The sequence below is a fragment of the Aotus nancymaae genome, unplaced genomic scaffold, assembly GCF_030222135.1.
Source record: "Aotus nancymaae isolate 86718 unplaced genomic scaffold, 86718_ANA_hifiasm-v0.15.2.pri h1tg000006l, whole genome shotgun sequence".
In the NCBI taxonomy this organism is placed as follows: domain Eukaryota; kingdom Metazoa; phylum Chordata; class Mammalia; order Primates; family Aotidae; genus Aotus; species Aotus nancymaae.
In genome coordinates this window covers 96,003,493-96,025,454 of record NW_026988417.1, presented here as the reverse complement: position 1 = coordinate 96,025,454, position 21,962 = coordinate 96,003,493, and the positions used below count along the sequence as shown (strand labels likewise).

Genomic DNA, 21,962 nt, shown 5'->3' with positions numbered 1-21,962 from the left:
CCCAGGAGGTTTTTCTGGGATGAGTATTATCTATAAATTCTGTGCTTATATTTCATTGTGGCCTTACCTATACTTGCACTCTGGTGAAGAACACTGATATTTCATAATTCTCTAATTAATAACGTGATATTATTAACGTTTTTCTTTTTAAAGACAGGATCTTGCTACGTTGCTCAGGCTGGTCTCAAACTCATCAGTTCAAAGATCCTTCCACCTCAGCCTCTGGAATAGCTGTGACGACAGGCAGCACCACACTTGGCTTCATTTTCCTTTAATATTTTAACATAAAACATATACAAGTATTTATTTACTGAGTGGCAAACACTGTTGATTGACTGTTTCAATGTCTCCTCTGTCCCTTGTGGAAGGAAAACTAGCAGGCTGTGGACACTTCCTTTGAAGCCTCAGTGTGCATTTGAGACGGCTTCTTAAGGCCAGTGATTGAGAACATATGATGAAACAAAGTAGATCAAATAGTCTGGTCTTGTGGAACCAGGAGCCAACTAGAGAGCCCAAGAGAGTCTGATTGCCTGAGGCATCCCCTGAGAGCTCTAGATATCCATTTCTTTTTCTTTTTTGCCTCTTCAGCTCACTTTCCAGGTTGTGCAATTATAATTTGGAAATGTGGGTGTTGTCCCCATGGAAGCAGCCCTTGCAAGGCTATGGACCAAACGTTTGTGTCCCCTCCAATTCATGTGTTAAAGCCTGGTCCCTAAAGCGCTGATGTTGGGAGGCGGGGTCTTTGGGAGGTGATTGTGTTATGAGAGCAGAGCCCTCTTGAATGGGATGAGTGCCCTTATGAAAGAGGTTCCGGAGAGCTCCTTTCTCTTTCCATCATATGAGAACACAGAAAAAGAAGGCTCTTTTCTTGTCTATTTTTTTTTTTAAATGAGACAGGGTCTTGCTCAGTTGCCCAGGCTGGAGTGCTGTGGCGTTATCATAGCTCACCAGACCTCAACTTCCTGGGCTCAAGTGATTTTCCTGCCTCAGCCTCCTGAGTAGCTGGGACTACAGGTATGTGCCACCATGCCTGGCTGATTTTTTTTTTAAATTTTTTGTTTTTGGTGGAGACAGGGTCTCACTATTTTGCCTAGGCTGGTCTTGAACTCCTGAGCTCAAATGATCCTCCTGCCTTGGCCTCCCAAAGTGCTGGGATCACAGGTGCGAGCCACCACATGCAGCCAAGCAGGCTTTCTCTGAGGAAGTGGGCCCTCACCAGATATCAAATCTGCTCATGCCTTGATCTTGGACTTCACAGCCTCCAGAACTGTGAGAAATAAACGTGTGTTGTTTATAAGCCACCTGCAGACATGAAAGGCAGTAGGGAAAGTTAGGATTCTCCCCTTGTAGAGGGCTATTGCTATCCCTCAGACTCAGATAGAGCTTCTGCTGCAGGGTAGATTACTGGTAGAGTCCTAGTCTGTTGAAGTGTGTGCATAATTAACAACGAGTGAGAAGACCTTGCTAAATATTTACGCCCTGGGAACCTAGAACTTTTTCCTGCGTTACTGAGTATACTGCTGGCTGTTTTGATTCGGGTGCTCTGTGTATGTCTCTGTGTACGTGTAGGAAAGGGGGTCTTTGTGAAGTTATGAGCTGAACTACTCAATAGTTATCCCCTACTGTATCTTGTTTTTATATGCAAATCCCAAATCGAGGATGAAGCTTGGGGGCGGGGGGATTTTGGTTGTCACCCTCTGGGACAAGATAGATCCTTTGCATTTATCATCCACTAGGAACTGGGGAGCAGAGAAGTGGGTGGAAGTGGGTGTCTCTGAGAGAAGGCCTGTACTAGTCTGCGTGGGCTGCCATAAGCAGGTACCGGAGACTCAGGGGCTCAAACAATGGACGTTTATTTTCTTCCAGTTCTGGAGGCTAGGACTTGGAGTTGAAGGTATCTCAGGGTTGGTGTTTGGGAAGCCTCTGTCCTTGGGTGTAGATGGCTGCTTTCTTTGTGTCTTCACATGGTCTCTCTGTACATGTCTGTGTCCTGATCGCTTCTTTTTATAAGGATTCTAGTTACATTACATTAGGGCCCACTCAGATCACCTTACCAGCTTATCCCACTCATTTTACCTTAATTACCTTAATAGGGCCTCTTTAAATGCCCTATTCCAAATACATTCTGAGGTTCTGGGGTTTAGAACTCAATGTGTGAACTTTGGGGGATGGGGACACAATTCAGCCCCTAACAAGGACTGACTCCTGGTTTTGTGTTTAAACACACAGTTACTGTGAGTATAGACTAGAGTTGAGAATATCCCCATGTTTTCTTCACTAGGGACATGGGCATCGCTGGCATTGCAGATGGTGTGAGTGATGAGAGGGCACAATAGAATGCCCTGGGTAAAGCGTGGCGACGCAGCCTCACCGACGCTCCCACTCTGAGCCCGGGCTGGCCTCGTCGCCAGTGCCCTGCAGGCTGTGTGTCTTCTGGAAGGCGATGGAGTGTTTTTACCCTACCCATGTGGCCTGCGACAGCTCACTCATGACTGAGCTTGCTTCGCTTCACACAACTGGCTTTTGCTGACGACATCATTGCCTCTGAGATCGCGTGGGAGGGGGGATAGCCTCTCTGCCCTGGGCTGACCTGAGCCTCAGTAGAGATGTTTTTACAATGACTGCTTTGCCCAGAGACATTCTGCAGGGATCCATATTTATCCCTAGGTACTCATCTACCTTGCACTTCAGTCCACCTCACGGATTGTCTGACTCCTTCCTATGTGTATTCCGGCTTTACCTCCCGAGTTCGGGAGGAGGAACTGTTTTCTACAAAGGGTCTGGATCTGCCAGGAATAGGGCAGATGAGAACATCAGAGCTGTGGCTCTTAGCTTTTAAATTCTGAATTAAAAAAAATCTTTTACAATGATTTACAGTGGTTTAAAAGATGATTCCCCTAAGTGGTTTGAGTTACCCTCGGCAGGGCTTCTGACCTCAACAAGATAGGCAATTTGGGCTGGATAATTCTGAGTTGTGAGGGCTGGCCTGTGTATTGTGGGTCCAGCAGCGTCTCTGGTTTCTATGCACTAGATACCAGTAGCACCCCCAAGATGTGCTCATAAATTGCCAGATGACCCCTGGGAGAGTGACAGAACCACCCCCAGGGAAGAAGCACTGGGCTAGTACATTATAAACATGCGCTCAATCTAACTTTTTGAACTATGTCGCGTTTCAAAGTAAATGATCTGTTCTGTCCATTTTGATTCAAAAAATTGAAACATACCTTCAGGATGGTTTGGATGTTACAGCCAACTGCAATCCACACGTTCATTTCTCAGTTTGATCTCTCTCTTCCTTTAGCCATCCATTCGCTATGCAGATGCTTAAAGCACGAGATGGCCAATGGTAGGAAGATGTTAAGTATTATTTTCTTTTCTCTCTTCATTTTTCCTTTCCTTCCTCTACCAATTCCTCAGATTACAATAAATTTCCTAACCTGATGGTAATTTTGTAATTCTTGCTTTTGAAGTTTTGAGTTAATGGTATTTTCATGAATCCTGAGGATTGAGTTAGACTTCTTCTCCCTCTTTTTATAGATCTCGCTAATGTCAAATTGACTTGAAAACATGATTTATTCACTTTATGTCAGAGTCCTGATCAAGAGTAAGTGCAGATTATAAAACAGTATGTTCAGGCCAGGCGCGGTGCCTCACGCCTGTAATCCCAGCACTTCGGGAGGCCGAGGCAGGCGGATTGCCTGAGGTCATGAGTTCAAGACCAACCTGGCCAACATGACAAAACCCCATCTTTACCAAAAATACAAAAATTAGTCAGGCACAGTGGCTCACACCTGTAATCCAGCCACTTGGGAGGGTGAGGCAGGAGAATCATTTAAACCGAGGAGTAGGAGGTTGCAGTGAGCCGAGATTGTGCCACAGCACTCCAGCCTGGGTGACGGAGTGAGACTCTGTTTAAAAAAAAAAAAAGATGCACACACACACACACAAACACCCCAAAACAAAACAGTATATTCAGTATGATCCCATTTTTACCTACACGGCCCCTGCCACAATAAATACACGTGTTCAGAGATATACTCAGGAAGATTGTTCCTCACTCAAATCCACACCCTACACGGATCTCTTAGTGAATCTGTTTCTTTTTGTTCATTTATAGCTTTCTAATTTTTCCTGCAATAAGCATCGATTGCTTGTGGAATTGAAAACGAAAAAAAAAAAATGCTTGCAAAAGTTATCCTTAAGCTCCCTGTGAAATCAGTACAAGATTCAGCACGCACCCACTGGTGGTGGTAATGGTAACAAGAGTTGTATTGGAAATGACACTTATTTTTGGAAGACACAGGGACAACTGAGTCACCCATAGTATTTTAGGGAAAAGAATGAAACAAGAAACCCCAAGTGAACAGGTGAAGATTTGCTAGGCAGATTTCTGTCTTGTACCGAATGTTTTTTGGGTCAAGATTAGATGCATGTGCATGAGCTCAGATGGAACTGTCCTGAGCTGCGGCAGGGCTGAATTTAGCAGTGAGCTCAGGCTCAGGTCACTTAGCGTCACCCTGCAGAGAATGACTGGTGTAGCCTGGGGCTTTGTATGCCTAGGAGATGTCCGGTAAGCACACAGCGCTCCTAGAGCATGCCGGGCTCGGCTCTCTCCCAGTGAGTCAACTCACAGACAGACTTGTGTCAGTCAACACCTGTCAGTAATTGAAAGTACATGCTCACGGTTAGTGTCCTTTTAGAAACCAAACTCAGCTTTCTTCAGGGAAACAATTTGTGCTGATGCGTATAACTCTTTCTCTTCATCCTATGCACAGTAAGATGCTGTTAAGAGGGGGTGTCCGTTCGTGCCAGCCCTGTTTGTGAGAATGGTGGAGAGGGAAGGAGGCGGATGGATGCAGCTGTTCAACCCTGAGTGCCCAGCTTGATCAACAACGTGGTTAGCACCAAGCTTTCATGGTTTAGAAGTAAGATGGCCGGCTTGGGAGATGGACATGTGACATTCTCCATCCGATTTCGATCATGTATTATGTGTAATACCTTATATGTCTGGGTAAGTTATTTAACCCCCCAGAGCCTCAGCTCCCTCATCTCTAAAATGGACACAAAGCAGGCTTCCTCTTAGATTGGTGTGAGCATAAAGATATAGAACACACGTGAATAACAGCCTGGTATACAGCAGGTGTTCAATATTGCTTTCCCTCTGGTCAGTTTCCAACTTTGTTGCTAACAATAGGCACAGGCCAAGCATTCACAAAGGTTTTCTCTAAAGGAACGGATAGTAAATGCTCTAGGTTTTGTGGCCTAGGAAGCAAAATTAAGGATATTATGTACATTCTTACATAATAAAGAGAAAACACATTTCTACTAATTGTTATTGATTTAGGAATATAATAAAAATAGAGCACATTTTTTTTTTTTCTAACATAGACCTACTAATGAAAATAAAGGAATTCTTTTCTGGGGAGATAGCGTTTTACTTAACTGAGGTTCAGAGTTAGAGTTTCATCAAATGGATTGCCAGTGTTCACCTGTACAAACCATTCTTAATTTTCAGACCATGGAACAACTGGTCATGAGCTGAATTTGGTCCACAGGCCACAGTCTGGAAATCTCTGCTATCGACTGCTTATTACTAACACCAGTCTCTGCTTGCATTGTATCTGTAATCATTAATGGTGAGTAAATAATCTGAAATCATGACTGATGACTGAACTGTTAGAGAGCTACCATCTGCAGAGGGGGATGAAATAATTAAATAACTAAATAAACAGGCACTCGGAAGCTGACAGAGTGCTTAGTCTTATTTGATCAAATAATTCTTTTTTTTTTTTTTTTTTGAGAGAGAGTCTCCCTCTGTCACCAAGGCTGGAGTGCAGTGGCGTAATCTTGGCTCACTGCAACCTCCACCTCCCGGGTTCAAGCGATTCTCCTGCCTTAGCCTCCTGAGTAGCTGGGACTACAGGCATGTGCTACGAGAGACCAGCTAATTTTTGTGTTTTTAGTGGAGACCGGGCTTTACCATATTGGTCAGGCTGGTCTCCAACTGCTGACCTCATGTGATCTGCCTGCCTCGGCCTCCCAAAGTGCTGGGATTACAGATACGAGCCACTGCGCCTGGCCATGATCAGATAATTCTTTAAAGAGTATCTTTCTTTGTGGCGAAAATCAGGAAAACAGCAGGAAGAAATGATCAGACCACACAATCCAACCACCTATGATGAGAGACCAAGCAGCAAATGATTATGAAAAGTCACTCAAACAGGTTCTTTCTGTGTTGAATCAAGTAAGAAATGGACATGCTTGTTTTTAGCGATAATGCAGCTAAAAGAGGGGAAGATTCGGCATGTAAGTATCAGAGGGTCCCCTCCTTTCACCCTTCCACCCACCTGGATGGATAGGTCAGATTGATCTAGTTATATGACCCTTAAACATTCAGATGAAAACAAGACCAAAAGAGTATTATGGGGTATATTCTTCACCCAAAGGGATTGCATTTTAGCAGAATGCTAAATAGAGTAGGAATTATCCTATGGCATAGAAGGCAGCAGAGCGGGTGTGAAGGGGAAGCAATGTGACAAGACATCTCTGATAACTGAGTTGGCAAGAAAGGAATATCCATTTTTCTGCATATTTAAGAGATAGATATGGAAAAGGGTCAAAACACATAGAGCAAGAAGGGACTAAGGTTTATGAGAAAGGGTCCAAGCAGGCAAGCTGGCTCTTTCCCATTTGTGTGGCAGAGAGCAGGGACCCCATGGCTACTCATCATTTGAAATTCACTGAAAGCCTGTGAACATTTACAGAAGCTGCCGGGCCAATGGTGCCGAAGCTGCTTAGGGCAAAGATTTTTAAATTTAAGAGTGTTGAATTGGGAAAGTGCTTACAACTCCTTGTAACGAACCCCTCCTTGGAATAATAATTGTTTTGAGGCAGAAATGTTTTAAAATGTATTGTTTTAGCAGAAGGGCAATTTTTAGCCAAAGAACGTTTAGCAAATGAGCTGTGGTGGTGGGTTTAAAAGTAGTTCTCCTCTCAGCTGATGCTGACACATCTTTTCTCCATTTTTGTGTTACAAGAACACACAGCAAGTGCATTTTCTCTTAGTTTAACTAACAAGTTGGAAGAAAATACATGATTTATATAAAGATAAATGTCAAGAAGAAAAACTGAAGTATACTTCCAAGCAAAATTTATTAGATGTCTATTCAAGAAAAACACAATGACCTTTGCTTGTACGAATTCAAAGTCAATTCCTGGAAGCCAGGTATGAATATTTTTTTCTTTTAAAATCAGATACAGAGAGTAGAAACAGTCATTTTTCTTAAATATGACAGGCAACAGATATTGAAGTCTTTTTCCATAAATGGCATCAAAGATAATTATTCATTTATCAGCAAAGCTGCATGCACTTGATTTAATTTCAAACCCAAAGCCTTTAAAATATAAAGCTGGTTGTGAACTTGACAGAAATCAAGGTAGGCTACTCAAAGATGTTTCTTTACCTCCTTCCTAATGAAATTCCTTTGTAATCAGTCAGTATATATGTACATTTCAGTTTGGCTTCTACGATCTTTTAACTTCATAGATTTTTGCATAAATGCTCTCTGACAGAATGACACTATCTAGGGGTGCTTGTGATCTGTGAGACAGGGAAAGGCTAATCTGCTGAAAGTGTTGTTGCAGGATAAAGACCAAATCAGGAAACTCCCCTGTTTTCTCAACAACTAAATAGTCTGTACAAAAAAAGAGCAAACATATGTACAAAATTCTAGAGGCTACGTACATTGTGAAAAGATCAATCACTGTCCACGGAAGAAATGCCATAAAAAGTTTTATCTATAAGGTGCTCAAGATCCAAAGATGAATAGTTCTTATGCAAAGTCATAAGAAATACAAAGCTAGCTCTCAGAGTATGTGTGATTTAGGCACTGTGAACTATATGAAATCTTTCAGGTCCCAATAGCATTTTGTAAATTTCTGCTTCAGGGCAGAAAATAAAACCTGAATGATTTAACATTGTTTCTAAAAAGTGCCTAATTTATTCCTAGGAAATATTTTACACACACCAGGAAAATCAGGCTCAACATATTCCTGTCCTCAAACGTAGCCAGGATTCTGAGTTCCATAGAAGAAAAATAATTATTATAGTAAAAATAATTGTATTAATCATAATCCTTGCTAAAACCAACCTTAATACTTGTGATGCTTCTGTACTCTATTTCTATAAAATAACGTGTGAGATTCTATTACATTTCCATAAAATGTACAACATATCATATGGATTATATGTTCTCATACAATCTCGAATGTTTATGTGTACACACAGTGAAATCTTACCTACTAGTATTGCTTACAGATACTTTCAAGTGTCTATGTTAGAATAATTCTTTGCACCTCTCACTAACACTGCTTTTACTTACATTTTTTTCAGATAAATAAAACACTAAGAGCTCATTGTTCATGATGCTGATCGTTACATTTTAATATAAAATAGCGATGCAACTTTACAACACAATGGTTTTCCCCTGTAGTCTAGCTCAGCCTCTTGTATTGTCATGGTTATTACCAAAGGCTCTTATTCATTTACCGTTCGCACTTCTAAAAAGTGCAAAAAAAAAAAAATTGCAGAAGAAGATTCCTATTTGAAAACTCACATTCAACCAACAAAATCGCACTCATCCAGATTAACTTTCCTCCTCTTGCTTTAAAGGTTGTAATCACTGTGCATATTACAACATATATGTGCAGGCAAACAATTGCTAAAGTACAGTTACAGTTGTCATATGGTATAAACCAAGACACTAGGCAAACTTGTGAAAAGAATATACACTGCCAAGCTAAGAGTGTGAAAACGCAAACCACAGCATTTCCCAATAAACAATTTTCTGGTTGTCTTGGGGGAGAACATTGCCTGGGGGGAGATGTTGAAATAGAGCCATGAGGCTGGAGAGCCTCCTGGAGATGTTTTTTTTTTTTTTTTTTTTTGCCTCAAGTATTTGACCATTTTTAAGTATCACGATTTTCTTTCTGATCCCACATTCTCACGTGTCAAAGCTTAGAGCAGGACGTAGGAATCCGCACTTTCACGGGGAGGCCAGCCTGCCATGTCGCTCCCAGGCTCACAGCAGCGGCAGTTACTCTGCTGGTGGTTTGCTGGCAGGTGGAGATGGTAACAGCGCATTGGAAACCGTAAGGCATGACAACGGGAGGCCCGCGGGGTGTCTGAGACGCGGTGACGCAGGTGCGTGGCTGAAAGGCGGCCTACATAAGGAGGGAGAGTCATTCACAGCCTCTTGACGTAGTTTCCGGGGAAGGTACCAAAGAATTTGGTTCTTCTTGAGGTTCCTGAAAACAGAAGTGAGTAATGAAAGGTGGATAACAACCATATCAGCTCATACACATGCGTTGAATACTTCCCATTTACAAGGCCTTGTGAAGAGACCAGGCCCAGAGGGATTTGGAAGAGCAGGTAGGTAACTTACTTTCGGCCCACAGGCAGACAAAATCAGCAGTTTTAGCTGGTTGCCTGACACTGTCACTGCCCCTGCAGCATAAATGATGCCCTGCCATCACATCCGCCTAAGCAGAAATGCTCAGCCTCCCAATCTAAAGGCAAAGGAGGAACTCCTCCTCCTGCTGAAGAGGCGGGCAGAGAAACTCAGCCACGGAGGCTACCACACAAGAGTGGCGGGTGAGGGATCAAGGTGAGGCTGACAGGTGACAGGGTGAGTGGAAAATCCTAAGAGCAAGGCTTCTCAGGGGCCAGCAGCCTGTGCAACATAGGTGCGACATGAAGGCGTCATTGGCAGCACCCGGTCGCTGTCCAAACAGTTTCATCATCTCATAGAAGATCATGCTCAGTGCCACATCATTTATTTAAAAACAGCACTGCCGGAGCCCTTCATGCAGTATACAATTAAAATTTTTCAACAGTTTACAAATCATTAAAGAAGAAAAACGTTTAAGCACTATTTGTGTGTGGGAGTTCTATCACTGAGCATGATTTCTTTTCTTTTAGATATATACAGTTTATATATATGTGTGTGTGTGTGTGTGTGTGTGTGTGTGTATATATATAATTGCACTTTAGGTTCTGGGGTACATGTGCAGATCATGCAGGATTGTTGCATAGGTACATACATGGCAAGGTGGTTTGCTGCCTCTATCCCCCTGTCATCTATATCTGGCATTTCTCCCCATGTTATCCCTCCCCAACCTCCCTACCCCCTGCTGTCCCTCCCCTATTTCCCCACAACGGACCCCAGTGTGTGATGCTCCCCTCCCTGTGTCTATGTGTTTTCATTGTTCAACACCCACCTATGAGTGAGAACATGCGGTGTCTGATTTTCTGTTCTTGTGTCAGTTTGCTGAGAATGATAGTTTCCAGATTCATACGTGTCCCTACAAAGGACATGAACTCATCGTTTTTTATGGCTGCATAGTATTCCATGGTGTATATGTGTCACATTTTCCTTGTCCAGTCTATCATTGATGGGCATTTGCATTGGTTCCAGGTCTTTGCTATTGTAAACAGTGCCACAATGAACATACATGTGCATGTGTCTTTATAACAGAATGATTTATAATCCTTTGGATATATACCCAGTAATGGCATTGCTGAGTCAAATGGAATTTCTATTTCTAGGTCCTTGAGGAATGGCCATATTGTCTTCCTCAATGGTTGAACTAATTTACATTCCCACCAACAGTGTAAAAGTGTTGCTATTTCTCCACATCCTCTCCAGCATCTGTTGTCTACAGATTTTTAAATTATCATCATTCTAATTGGCATGAGATGGTATCTCAATGTGGTTTTGATTTGCATTTCTCTAATGACCAGTGATGATGAGCATTTTTTCATGTTTGTTGGCTTCATATATGTCTTCTTTTGAGAAGTGTCTGTTCATGTCCTTTGCCCACTTTTGAAAGGGTTTGTTAGTTTTTTTCTTGTAAATCTGTTTTAGTTCTTTGTAGATTCTGGATATTAGCCCTTTGTCAGATGGGTAGATTGCAAAAATTTTTTCCCATTCTGTTGGTTGCCAGTTCATGTTAATGATTGTTTCTTTTGCTGTACAGAAACTCTGGAGTTTAATTAGCTCCCATTTGTCTATTTTGGCTTTTGTTGCAAATGCTTTGGTGTTTTAGTGATGAAGTCCTTGCCTCTGCCTATGTCCTGAATGGTTTTGCCTAGGTTTTCTTCTAAGGTTTTTATGGTGTTAGGTCTTATGTTTAAGTCATTAATTCATCTGGAGTTAATTTTAGTGTAAGGTGTCAGGAAGGGGTCCAGTTTCTGCTTTCTGCACATGGATAGCCAGTTTTCTTAACAGTATTTATTAAACAGGGAATCCTTTCCCCATTTCTTCTTTTTGTTAGGTTTGTCAAAGATTGGATGGTTGTAGATGTGTGGGGTTGCCTCTGAGGCCTCTGCTCTGTTCCATTGGTCTATATCTCTGTTTTGGTACCAGTACCATGCTGTTTTGATGACTGTAGCCTTGTAGTATAGTTTGAAGTCAGGTAGCATGATGCTTCCAGCTTTGTTCTTTTTGCTTAAAATTGTCTTGGCAATGCAGGCTCTCTTTTGGTCTATATGGAGTTTAAGGTGGTTTTTTCCAGTCCTGTGAAGAGGGTCATTGGTAGCTTGATGGGGATAGCATTGAATCTGTAAATTACTTTGGGCAGTATGGCCATTTTGACGATATTGATTCTTCCTAACCATGAACATGGAATGTTTCTCCATCTGTTTGTGTCCTCCCTTATTTCGTTGAGCAGTGGTTTGTAGTTCTCCTTGAAGAGGTCCTTTACGTTCCTTGTTAGTTGTATTCCTAGGTATTTTATTCTCTTTGTAGCAATTGTGAATGGCAGTTCGTTCTTGATTTGGCTCTCTTTAAGTCTGTTATTGGTGTATAGGAATGCTTGTGATTTTTGCACATTGATTTTGTAGCCTGAGACTTTGCTGAAGTTGCTTATCAGTTTCAGGAGATTTTGGGCTGAGACGATGGGGTCTTCTAAATATACAATCATGTTGTCTGCAAATAGAGACAATTTGACTTCCTCCTTTCCTGTTTGAATACCCTTTATTTCTTTTTCTTGCCTGATTGCTCTGGCTAGAACTTCCAATAATATATTGAATAAGAGTGGTGAGAGAGGGCATCCTTGTCTAGTGCCAGATTTCAAAGGGAATGCTTCCAGTTTTTGCCCATTCAGTATGATACTGGCTGTTGGTTTGTCATAAATAGCTTTTATTATTTTGAGATATGTTCCATCAATACCTAGTTTATTGAGGGTTTTTAGCATAAAGGGCTGTTGAATTTTGTCAAAGGCCTTCTCTGCATCAATTGAGATAATCTGTGGTTTTTGTCTTTGGTTCTGTTTATGTGGTGCATTACGTTTATAGACTTGAATATGTTGAACCGGCCTTGCATCCCTGGGATGAAGCCTACTTGATTGTGATAGGTTTTTGATGTGCTGTTGCAATCTGTTTGCCAGCATTTTATTGAAGATTTTTGCATCTATGTTCATCATGGATATTGGCCTGAAGTTTTCTTTTCTTGCTGTGTCTTTGCCATGATTTGGTATCAGGATGATGTTGGTCTCATAAAATGATTTGGGAAGGATTCCCTCTTTTTGGATTGTTTGGAATAGTTTCAGAAGGAATGGTACCAGCTCCTCTTTGTATGTCTGGTAGAATTCGGCTGTGAACCCATCTGGACCTGAGCTTTTTTTGGGTCGTAGGTTATTACTTGCTGCCTCAACTTCAGCCCTTGTTATTGGTCTATTCAGGGTTTCAACATCTTCCTGGTTTAGGCTTGGGAGTGTGCAAGTGTCCAAGAATTTGTCCATTTCTTCCAGGTTTACTGGTTTATGTGCATAGAGCTGTTTGTAGTAATCTCTGATGGTGGTTTGTATTTCTGTGGAATCTGTGGTGATATCCCCTTTATCGTTTTTTATTGCATCTATTTGATTATTCTCTCTTTTCTTTTTTATTAATGTGGCTAGTGGTCTATTTTGTTGATCTTTTCAAAAAACCAGCTACTGGATTTATTGAATTTTTGAAGGGTTTTTTGTGTCTCTATATCCTTCAGTTCTGCTCCAATCTTAGTTATTTCTTGTCTTCTGCTAGCTTTTGAGTTCTTTTGATCTTGCTCCTCTTTTGATGATAAGGTGTCGATTTTAGATCTTTCCTTGCTTCTCATGTGGGCATTCATTCCTATAAATTTTCCTCTAGACACTACTTTAAATGTGTCTCACAGATTCTGGTACGTTGTGTCTTCGTTCTTGATGGTTTTGAAGAACATCTTTATTTCTTTCTTCATTTCATTGTTTATCCAGTCAACATTCAAGAGCCAGTTGTTCAGTTTCCATGAAGTTGTGCGGTTCTGAGTTAGTTTCTTAATCCTGAGTTCTAATTTGATTGCACTGTGGTCTGAGAGACTGTTTGTTATGATTTCCATTCTTTTGCATTTGCTGAGGAGTGATTTACTTCCAATTATGTGGTCAGTTTTAGAGTAGGTGTGATGTGGTGTTGAGAAGAATGTATATTCTGTGGATTTGGGGTGGAGAGTTCTATAAATGTCTATTACGTTTGCTTGGTCCAGATCTGAGTTCAAGTCCTGAATATCCTTGTTAATTTTCTGTCTCATTGATCTAATATTGACAGTGGAGTGTTAAAGTCTCCCACTATTATGGTGTGGGAGTCTAAATCTCTGTGTAGGTCATTAAGAACTTGCTTTATGTATCTGGGTGCTCCTGTATTGGGTGTGTATATATTTAGGATCATTAGCTCTTTTGTTGCATTGATCCTTTTACCATATGTAATGTCCTTGTCTCTTTTGATCTTTGTTGGTTTAAAGTTTATTTTTCAGAGACTAGGATTGAAACTCCTGCTTTTTTTTGCTCTCCATTTGCTTGGTAAATCTTCCTCCATCCCTTTATTTTGAGTCTATGTGTATCCTTGGATGTGAGATGGGTTTCCTGGATACAGCACACTGATGGGTTTTGGCTTTTTATCCAATTTGCCAGTCTGTGTCTTTTGATTGGGGCATTTTGCCCATTTACATTTAGGGTTAATATTGTCATGTGTGAATTTGATCCTACCATTTTGATGCTAACTTGTTGTTTTGCCCATTAGTTGATGCAGTTTCTTCATTATGTCGATGGTCTTTACAATTTGGTACATTTTTGGACTGGCTAGTACTGGTTGTTCCCTTCTATGTTTAGTGCTCCTTTCAGCAACTCTCGTAAGGCAGCTCTGGTGGTGACGAAATCTCTGAGCAATTGCTTGTTCATAAAGGATTTTATTTCTCCTTCACTTGTGAAGCTTAGTTTGGTTGGATATGAAATTCTAGGTTGAAAGTTCTTTTCTTTAAGGATGTTGAATATTGGCCCCCACTCTCTTTTGGCTTGTAGGTTTTCTGCTGAGAGATCTGCTGTGAGTCTGATGGGCTTTCCTTTGTGGGTAACCTGACCTTTCCCTCTGGCTGCCCTTAGCATTTTCTCCTCATTTCAACCCTGGTGAATCTGATGATTATGTGCCTTGGGGTTGCTCTTCTTGAGGAATATCTTTGTGGTGTTCTCTTTGTTTCCTGGACTTGAATATTGGCCTGCCTTGCTAGGTTTGGGAAGCTCTCCTGGATAATATCCTGAAGAGTGTTTTCCAGCTTGGATTCATTCTCTTCATCACATTCAGGTACACCTATCAAATGTAGATTAGGCCTTTTTACATAATCCTGTATTTCTTGGAGGCTTTGTTCATTTTTTTCACTCTTTTTTCTCTAATCTTGCCTCTCGTTTTATTTCATTGAGTTTGTCTTCAATCTCTGATATCCTTTCTTCCGCTTGTTTGATTTGGCTATTGAAACTTATGTATGCTTCATGAAGTTCTTGTGTTGCGTTTTTCAGCTCCATCAATTCATTCATATTCTTCTTAAACTGTTTATTCTTGTTAGAATTTTGTCAACCCTTTTTTCAAGGTTCTTAGTTTCTTTGCATCGGGTTAGAACATGTTCTTTTAGCTCAGAGAAGTTTGTTATTACCCACTTTCTGAAGCCTGTTACTGTCATTTCATCAGACTCATTCTCCATCCATCTTTGATCCCTAGCTGGTGAGGAGTTGTGATCCCTTGGTGGAGGAGAGGCATTTCTGTTTTTGGTGTTTTCATCCTTTTTGCCCTGGTTTCTTCCCATCTTCGTGGACTTATCTACCTGTGGTCTTTATAGTTGGTGACTTTCGGATGGGTTCTCTGAGTGGACGTCCTTTTTGTTGATGATGAAGTTATTTCTTTCTATTTTTAAGTTTTCCTTCTAAGAGTCAGTCTCCTCTGCTGTAGGAATGCTGGTGGTCCACTCCAGTCCCTGCTTGTCTTGGGATCACCTGCAGCAGCTGCAGAACAGTAAGGGTTGCTGCCAGTTTCTTCTTCTGTTATCTTTGTCCCAGAAGGATACCTGGCAGATGTTAGCCTGAGCTCTCCTTTATGGGGTGTGTCTTTGCATATACAGAGGTCAGGGAGCTGCTTGAGGAGACAGTCTGTCTCTTACAGGAGCTCAAGTGCTGAGCTGTGAGCTCTGTTGTTCTGTTCAGAGCTGCTGGGCAGGTACATTTAAGTCTGCTGCAGTGGAACTCATAACCACCTTTTTTCCCAGTTTCTCTGTCCTGGGAAGGTGGGGCTTTATTTTTAAGATCCTATAGTGCTGCTGGCTTTTGTCAGAGATGCCCTGCCCGGCAAGGAGGTAGCCTAGTCACAGTCTGCCAACAGAGGCATTGCTGAGCTGTCGTGGGCTCTGCCCAGCTGCTGTATGAACTTGCTTGTGGTTTTGTTGTTTATAGAGGTATAGTTAGAACTGCCTTGGTAATGGCGGTCTGCCTCAGTAATGGCAGATTGCCTTGGTAATGGTGGACTGCCTCAGTAGTGGTGGACTGCCTTGGTAATGGCGGATATCCTTCCCCCCCACAGAGCTGGACTGTCCAGGGTCCAGCTGTGCTTGCTGTGAAAGTCTTAATCCAGAGTGTTTCAGATTGCTGGTCTTTGTTGGGGTGGGACCCCATGAGCCAGATCACCTGACTCCCTGTTTTCAGCCCCCTCTTTTTCAGTTCAGTTGAATCCATGGCTCTGTCTCCTGGGCATTCCAGGCATTAGTTGAAACAACTGCCCAGGTTTGTGTGAGTTTTTGTGTGGAGGCCTGCTGCACCAGCTGAAACGGCCATGCCGGAAACTTGTGGCGCTTTTCAGCCTGGGAATCTCCTGGTCTGTGGGCGGTAAAAACTCATTTGGAAATGTGGTGGTCGCTCAACCTCTGCATTGTTCTCACCAGGAACTGCACTCCAGAGCTGTTCCTATTTGGCCATCTTGGATCCCTGACCCCTGGGCATGATTTCTAACATGGTGTGTTTATTAGCCACATGCACAAATGGCTGTCATCATTATGATCACCCCTGGTTTCAAATAACATAATTCGTTGGAAGCTTCATGTAAAAGTTGGTCCGCTAAATTCTTCTTTAGGCAGTGTAGATGGAGTGGATAGGGTCTCTCAAGCTTCATCTCTTCCCTGTATCCTGGTGCTTACTGCCTTGGTTTGATGACTGTTTTTCTTTCTCCTTGGCTAGGCAAGCCATTTTACATTTTGTCATCATCGTCTTTTTCTTTTTGAGACAGAGTCTCACTCTGTTGCCAAGCTGGAGTGCGTTGTGTGATCTCCGCTCACTGCCTCCCAGGTTCAAGTGATTCTTCTGCCTCAGCCTCCCGAGTGGCTGGGATTACAGGTACCCATCGCCATCCCCAGCTAATTTTTGTATTTTTAGTGGAGAAGGGGTTTCACCATTTTGTCCAGGATGGTCTCAAACTCCTGGCCTCAGGTAATCCACCTGCCTCAGCCTCCCAAAGTGCTGGGATTACAGGTGTGAGCCACTATCCTTGGCCTTTTCTTCTTTTTTTAATGGAAATAAAATCAGAGGCTTGTGGCTGCAGCATGGTCTCAATTCTTTCATAATTTTGCCACTGATGGATGTCTAGAGTGAGCCCTCCTCTCCTCTCACCTTTCCCCTCTGTGTCCCAATGTAAAATACTTTTGTCTACAAATGTTTTCTCAGAAGACCTCTCATTGTTTTTTTTAGGATGGTAAAAATAAAATTGCCTTTTAAGTGGGAAGAATGGAACTTATCTCCACTTCCAACATAAATTAAAGCTAAGGTGAGTCACTGAACTTTTAGGGATCTACATGAGAGCTAAGAAATGAGGGAGCTGTTCACTGAATCTCACTCCCTCTGAAATTAGATTCTCACTGTGGACAACTACATTTTCAATGGAACTGAGAATTGATATTTCTCTTCTGGGGACCATTTGTTGTTGTTGTTGTTCTTAGATCTCAATCTTTCCTGGTTTCTGCTATTTAAAGAAATTTTCTTCTCTGACTTGAGTTGGAAATAAAGCTAGCAGAAAATCAGACATAGCTAATGCAGTGAATACTAAACCGTATTAAAAATGCAATAGCTGGAGACGGATCCAAGATGGCCAATTAGGAGCAGCTCAGGATTGCAGCTCCCAGCGAAAGCATGGAGGGTGAGTGGACGTCGCATTTCCAGACAGACTTTTATTTCCCACAGACCAGGAGATCCCAGGCAGAGGAGCCCCATGGGTTGCCAGTGCAGCTGTTTTGGCTGGTACGGCCGGTCTCCACACAAAATACATGGGTCTGGGTACTGTTTTAGCTGGCGATTGGAGTTCCTGCGAGACAGAGTCACCCATTCAACTGATAAAAAGGGGGACTGAAACAGGGAGCCAGGCCAGGAGATTCCCAGGTAAAAAAGTGCCACGAATCTCAGCGTGGCCGTTTTAGCAGATGCAGTGGGTCGCCGCACAGGAAATCACACAGATCCTGGTGCGTTTTCAACAGGCGGCTGGGACACCTGGGAGACAGAGTTGCCCGTTAACAACAACAACAAAAAAGGGGGTTCTGAGGCAGGGAGCCAGGTGATCAGACTCGGCTGGTCCCACCCCCACAAAAAAAACAGCAATATGAAACGCTCTGGATTGAGAGTTTCACAGCAAGCACAGCTGAACCTGGGATGGTCCAGCTCTGTGGAGGAGGGGTGTCCGCCATTACTGAGGCAGTCCACCACTACAGAGGTAGTCCGCCATTGCTGAGGCAGCCCGCCATTGCCGAGGCAGCCAACCATTACAGAGAGAGTTCGCCATTACAGAGGTGGGCCGCCATTGCCGAGGCAGTTCTAACTATACCCGTAATAAACAGGACTGCAGGGAAGTTCACACAGGAGCTGGGTGGAGCCCACAGCAGCTCAGCAAAGCCTCTGCAGGCAGACAGTGACTAGGCCGCCTCCTTGCTGGGCAGGGCAGCCCTGAAAAAAGGCAGCAGCATGACAGAAACTTATAAATAAAGCCCTAACTTTCTGGGACAGAGCACCTGGGAAAAAAAAATGGGGGGAGTTTATGATGAGTTCTCCTGCAGCAGACTTAAATGTACCTGCCCAGCAGCTCTGAATGAACAACAGAGCTCACAGCTCAGCATTTGAGCTCCTATAAAGGACAGACTGTCTCCTCAGGCAGCTCCCTGACCCTCGTATATCCAAAGAGTCACCTCATAAAGGAGAGATCAGACTGACATCTGGTGGGTATCCTTCTGGGACAACGATAGATAGCAGAAGAAGAAACTGGCAGCAACCCTTACTGTTCTGCAGCCACTGCAGGTGATTCCTAGGCAAGCAGGGACTGGAGTGGACCTCAGCAGTCCTACAGCAGAGGAGCCTGAGTGTTAGAAGGAAAACTAAGAAACAGAATTAACTTCATCATCGACAAACTGGACGTCCACTCAGAGACCCAATCTGAAAGTCAACAACTGCAAAGACGACAGGTGGATAAATCCACAAATCTGGGAAGAAACCAGTGCAAAAAGGATGAAAACACCCAAAACCAGAACACCTCTCCTCCTCCAAGAGATCACAACTCCTCACCAGCAGGGGAACAAGGTTGGATGGAGAACGGGTGTGATGAATTGACAGAAACAGGCTTCAGAAGGTGAGTAATAAGAAACTTCTGTGAGCTAAAAGAACATGTTCTAACCCAATGCAAAGAAACTAAGAACCTTGAAAAAAGATTTGACGAAATGCTAACGAGAATAAACAACTTAGAGAAAATGTAAGTGAATTGATGGAGCTCAAAAACACAACACAAGAACTTCATGAAGCATACACAAGTTTCAATAGCCGAATTGACCAAGCAGAAGAAAGGATATCAGAGGTCGAAGATCAACTCAATGAAATAAAACAAGAAGGCAAGATTAAAGAAAAAAGGGTAAAAAGGAATGAACAAAGTCTCCAAGAAATATGGGACTATGTGAAAAGCCCTAATCTATGCTTGATCGGTGTACCTGAATGTGACGGAGAGAATGAATCCAAGCTGGAAAATACTCTTCAGGATATTATCCAGGAGAACTTCCCCAACCTAGTAAGGCAGGCCAATATTGAAGTCCAGGAAATAAAGAGAACACCACAAAAATATTCCTCAAGAAGAGCAATCCCACGGCACGTAATCGTCAGATTCACCGGGGTTGAAATGAAGGAGAAAATGCTAAGGGCAGCCAGAGGGAAAGGTCGGGTTACCTGCAAAGGAAAGCCCATCAGACTCACAGCAGATGTCTCAGCAGAAACCCTACAAGCTAGAAGAGAGTGGAGGCCAATATTCAACATCCTTAAAGAAAAGAACTTTCAACCCAGAATTTCACATCCAGCCAAACTAAGCTTCATAAGTGAAGGAGAAATAAAATCCTTTATGAACAAGCAAGTACTCAGAGATTTCATCACTACCAGGCCTGCTTTACAAGAGCTCCTGAAATAAGCACTAAACATAGAAAGAAACAACCAGTACCAGCCACTCCAAAAACATACCAAATGGTAAAGAGCATCAATACAATGAAGAAACTGCATCAACGAATGGGTAAAACAACCAGCTAGCATCAAAATGGCAGGATCAAATTCACACATAACAATATTAACCCTAAATGTAAATGGGCAAAATGCCCCAATCAAAAGACATAGACTGACAAATTGGATAAAAAGCCAAAACCCATCAGTGTGCTGTATCCAGGAAACCCATCTCACATGCAAGGATACACAAAGACTCAAAATAAAGGGATGGAGGAAGATTTACCAAGCAAATGGAGAGCAAAAAAAAGCAGGAGTTGCAATCGTAGTCTCTGAAAAATAGACTTTAAACCAACAAAGATCAAGAGACAAAGAACATTACATAATGGTAAAATGGTCAATGCAACAAGAAGAGCTAATGATCCTAAATATATACGCACCCAATACAGGAGCACCCAGATACATAAAGCAAGTTCTTAATGACTTACAAAGAGACTTAGACTCCCACACAATAATAGTGGGAGACTTTAACACCCCATTGTCAATATTAGACAGATCAATGAGACATAATATTAACAAGGATATTCAGGACTTGAATTCAGACCTGGAACAAGCAAACCTAATAGACATTTACAGAGCTCTCCACCCCAAATCCACAGAATATACATTCTTCTCAGCACCACATCACACCTACTCTAAAATTGACCACATAATTGGAAATAAATCACTCCTCAGCAAATGCAAAAGAACGGAAATGATAACAAACAGTCTCTCAGACCACAGTGCAATCAAGTTAGAACTCAGAATTTAGAAACTAACTCAGAACCGCACAACTTCATGGAAACTGAACAACTGGCTCTTGAATGTTGACTGGATAAACAATGAAATGAAGGCAGAAACAAAGATGTTCTTTGAAATCAATGAGAAAGAAGACACAACGTACCAGAATCTGTGAGACACATTTAAAGCAGTGTCTATAGGAAAATATATAGCAATAAATGCCCACATGAGAAGCAAAGAAAGATCTAAAATCGACACCCTATTGTCAAAATTGAAAGAGCTAGAGGAGCAAGATCAAAAAAACTCAAAAGCTAGCAGAAGAGAAGAAATATCTAAGATCAGAGCAGAACTGAAGGAGATAGAGACAAGAAAAACCCTTCAAAAAATCAATAAATCCAGGAGCTGGTTTTTCGAAAAGATCGACAAAATAGACCACTAGCCACATTAATAAAAAAGAAAAGAGAGAATAATCAAATAGATGCAATAAAAAACGATAAAGGGGATATCACCACAGATTCCACAGAAATACAAACCATCATCAGAGATTACTACAAACAACTCTATGCACAGAAACTAGTAAACCTGGAAGAAATGGATAAATTCCTAGACACTTGCATCTTCCCAAGCCTAAACCAGGAAGATGTTGAAACCCTGAATAGACCAATAACAAGGGCAGATGTTGAGGCAGCATTTAAGAGCCTACCACCCCAAAAAAGCCCAGGTCCAGATGGGTTCACAGCAGAATTCTACCAGACATTCAAAGAGGAGCTGGTACTATTCCTTCTGAAACTATAACAAATAATCCAACAAGAGGGAATCCTTCCCAAATCATTTTATGAGACCAACATCATCCTGATACCAAATCATGGCAGAGACACAGCAAGAAAAGAAAACTTCAGGCCAATATCCATAATGAACAGAGATGGAAAAATCTTCAATAAAATACTGGCAAACAGATTGCAACAGCACATCAAAAATCTTACCCACCATGATCAAGTAGGATTCATCCTGGGGATGCAAGGCTGGTTCAACATAATGCAAGTCTATAAACGTAATTCACCACATAAACAGAACCAAAGACAAAAACCACATGATTATCTCAATTGATACAGAGAAGGCATTTGGCAAAATTCAACAGCTCTTTATGCTAAAAACCCTCAATAAACTAGGTATTGATGGAACATAAAATAATAAAAGCTATTTACGACAAAGCAACAGCCAATATCATACTGAATGGGCAAAAACTGGAAGCATTCCCTTTGAAATCTGGCACTAGACAAGGATGCCCTCTCTCACCACTCCTATTCAATATAGTATTGGAATTTCAGAGCAATCAGGCAAGAAAAAGAAAT

The 21,962-nt window shown here is 42.0% G+C and overlaps 1 protein-coding gene across 30 annotated transcripts in view; it reads right to left on the bottom strand.

The window, feature by feature from the left end:
- Positions 1–7,133: 7,133 nt before the first annotated feature.
- Positions 7,134–21,962, bottom strand: part of SORBS2 (sorbin and SH3 domain containing 2) — a 235,546-nt gene continuing 220,717 nt past the window's right edge. For all 30 annotated transcript variants that reach the window (XM_064369617.1, XM_064369679.1, XM_064369624.1 and 27 more), the window contains one exon: positions 7,134–9,306. In XM_064369617.1, the coding sequence (XP_064225687.1) occupies positions 9,245–9,306 (62 nt within the window). In that variant the 3' untranslated portion in view covers positions 7,134–9,244. The remainder of the gene's footprint in view (positions 9,307–21,962) is intronic.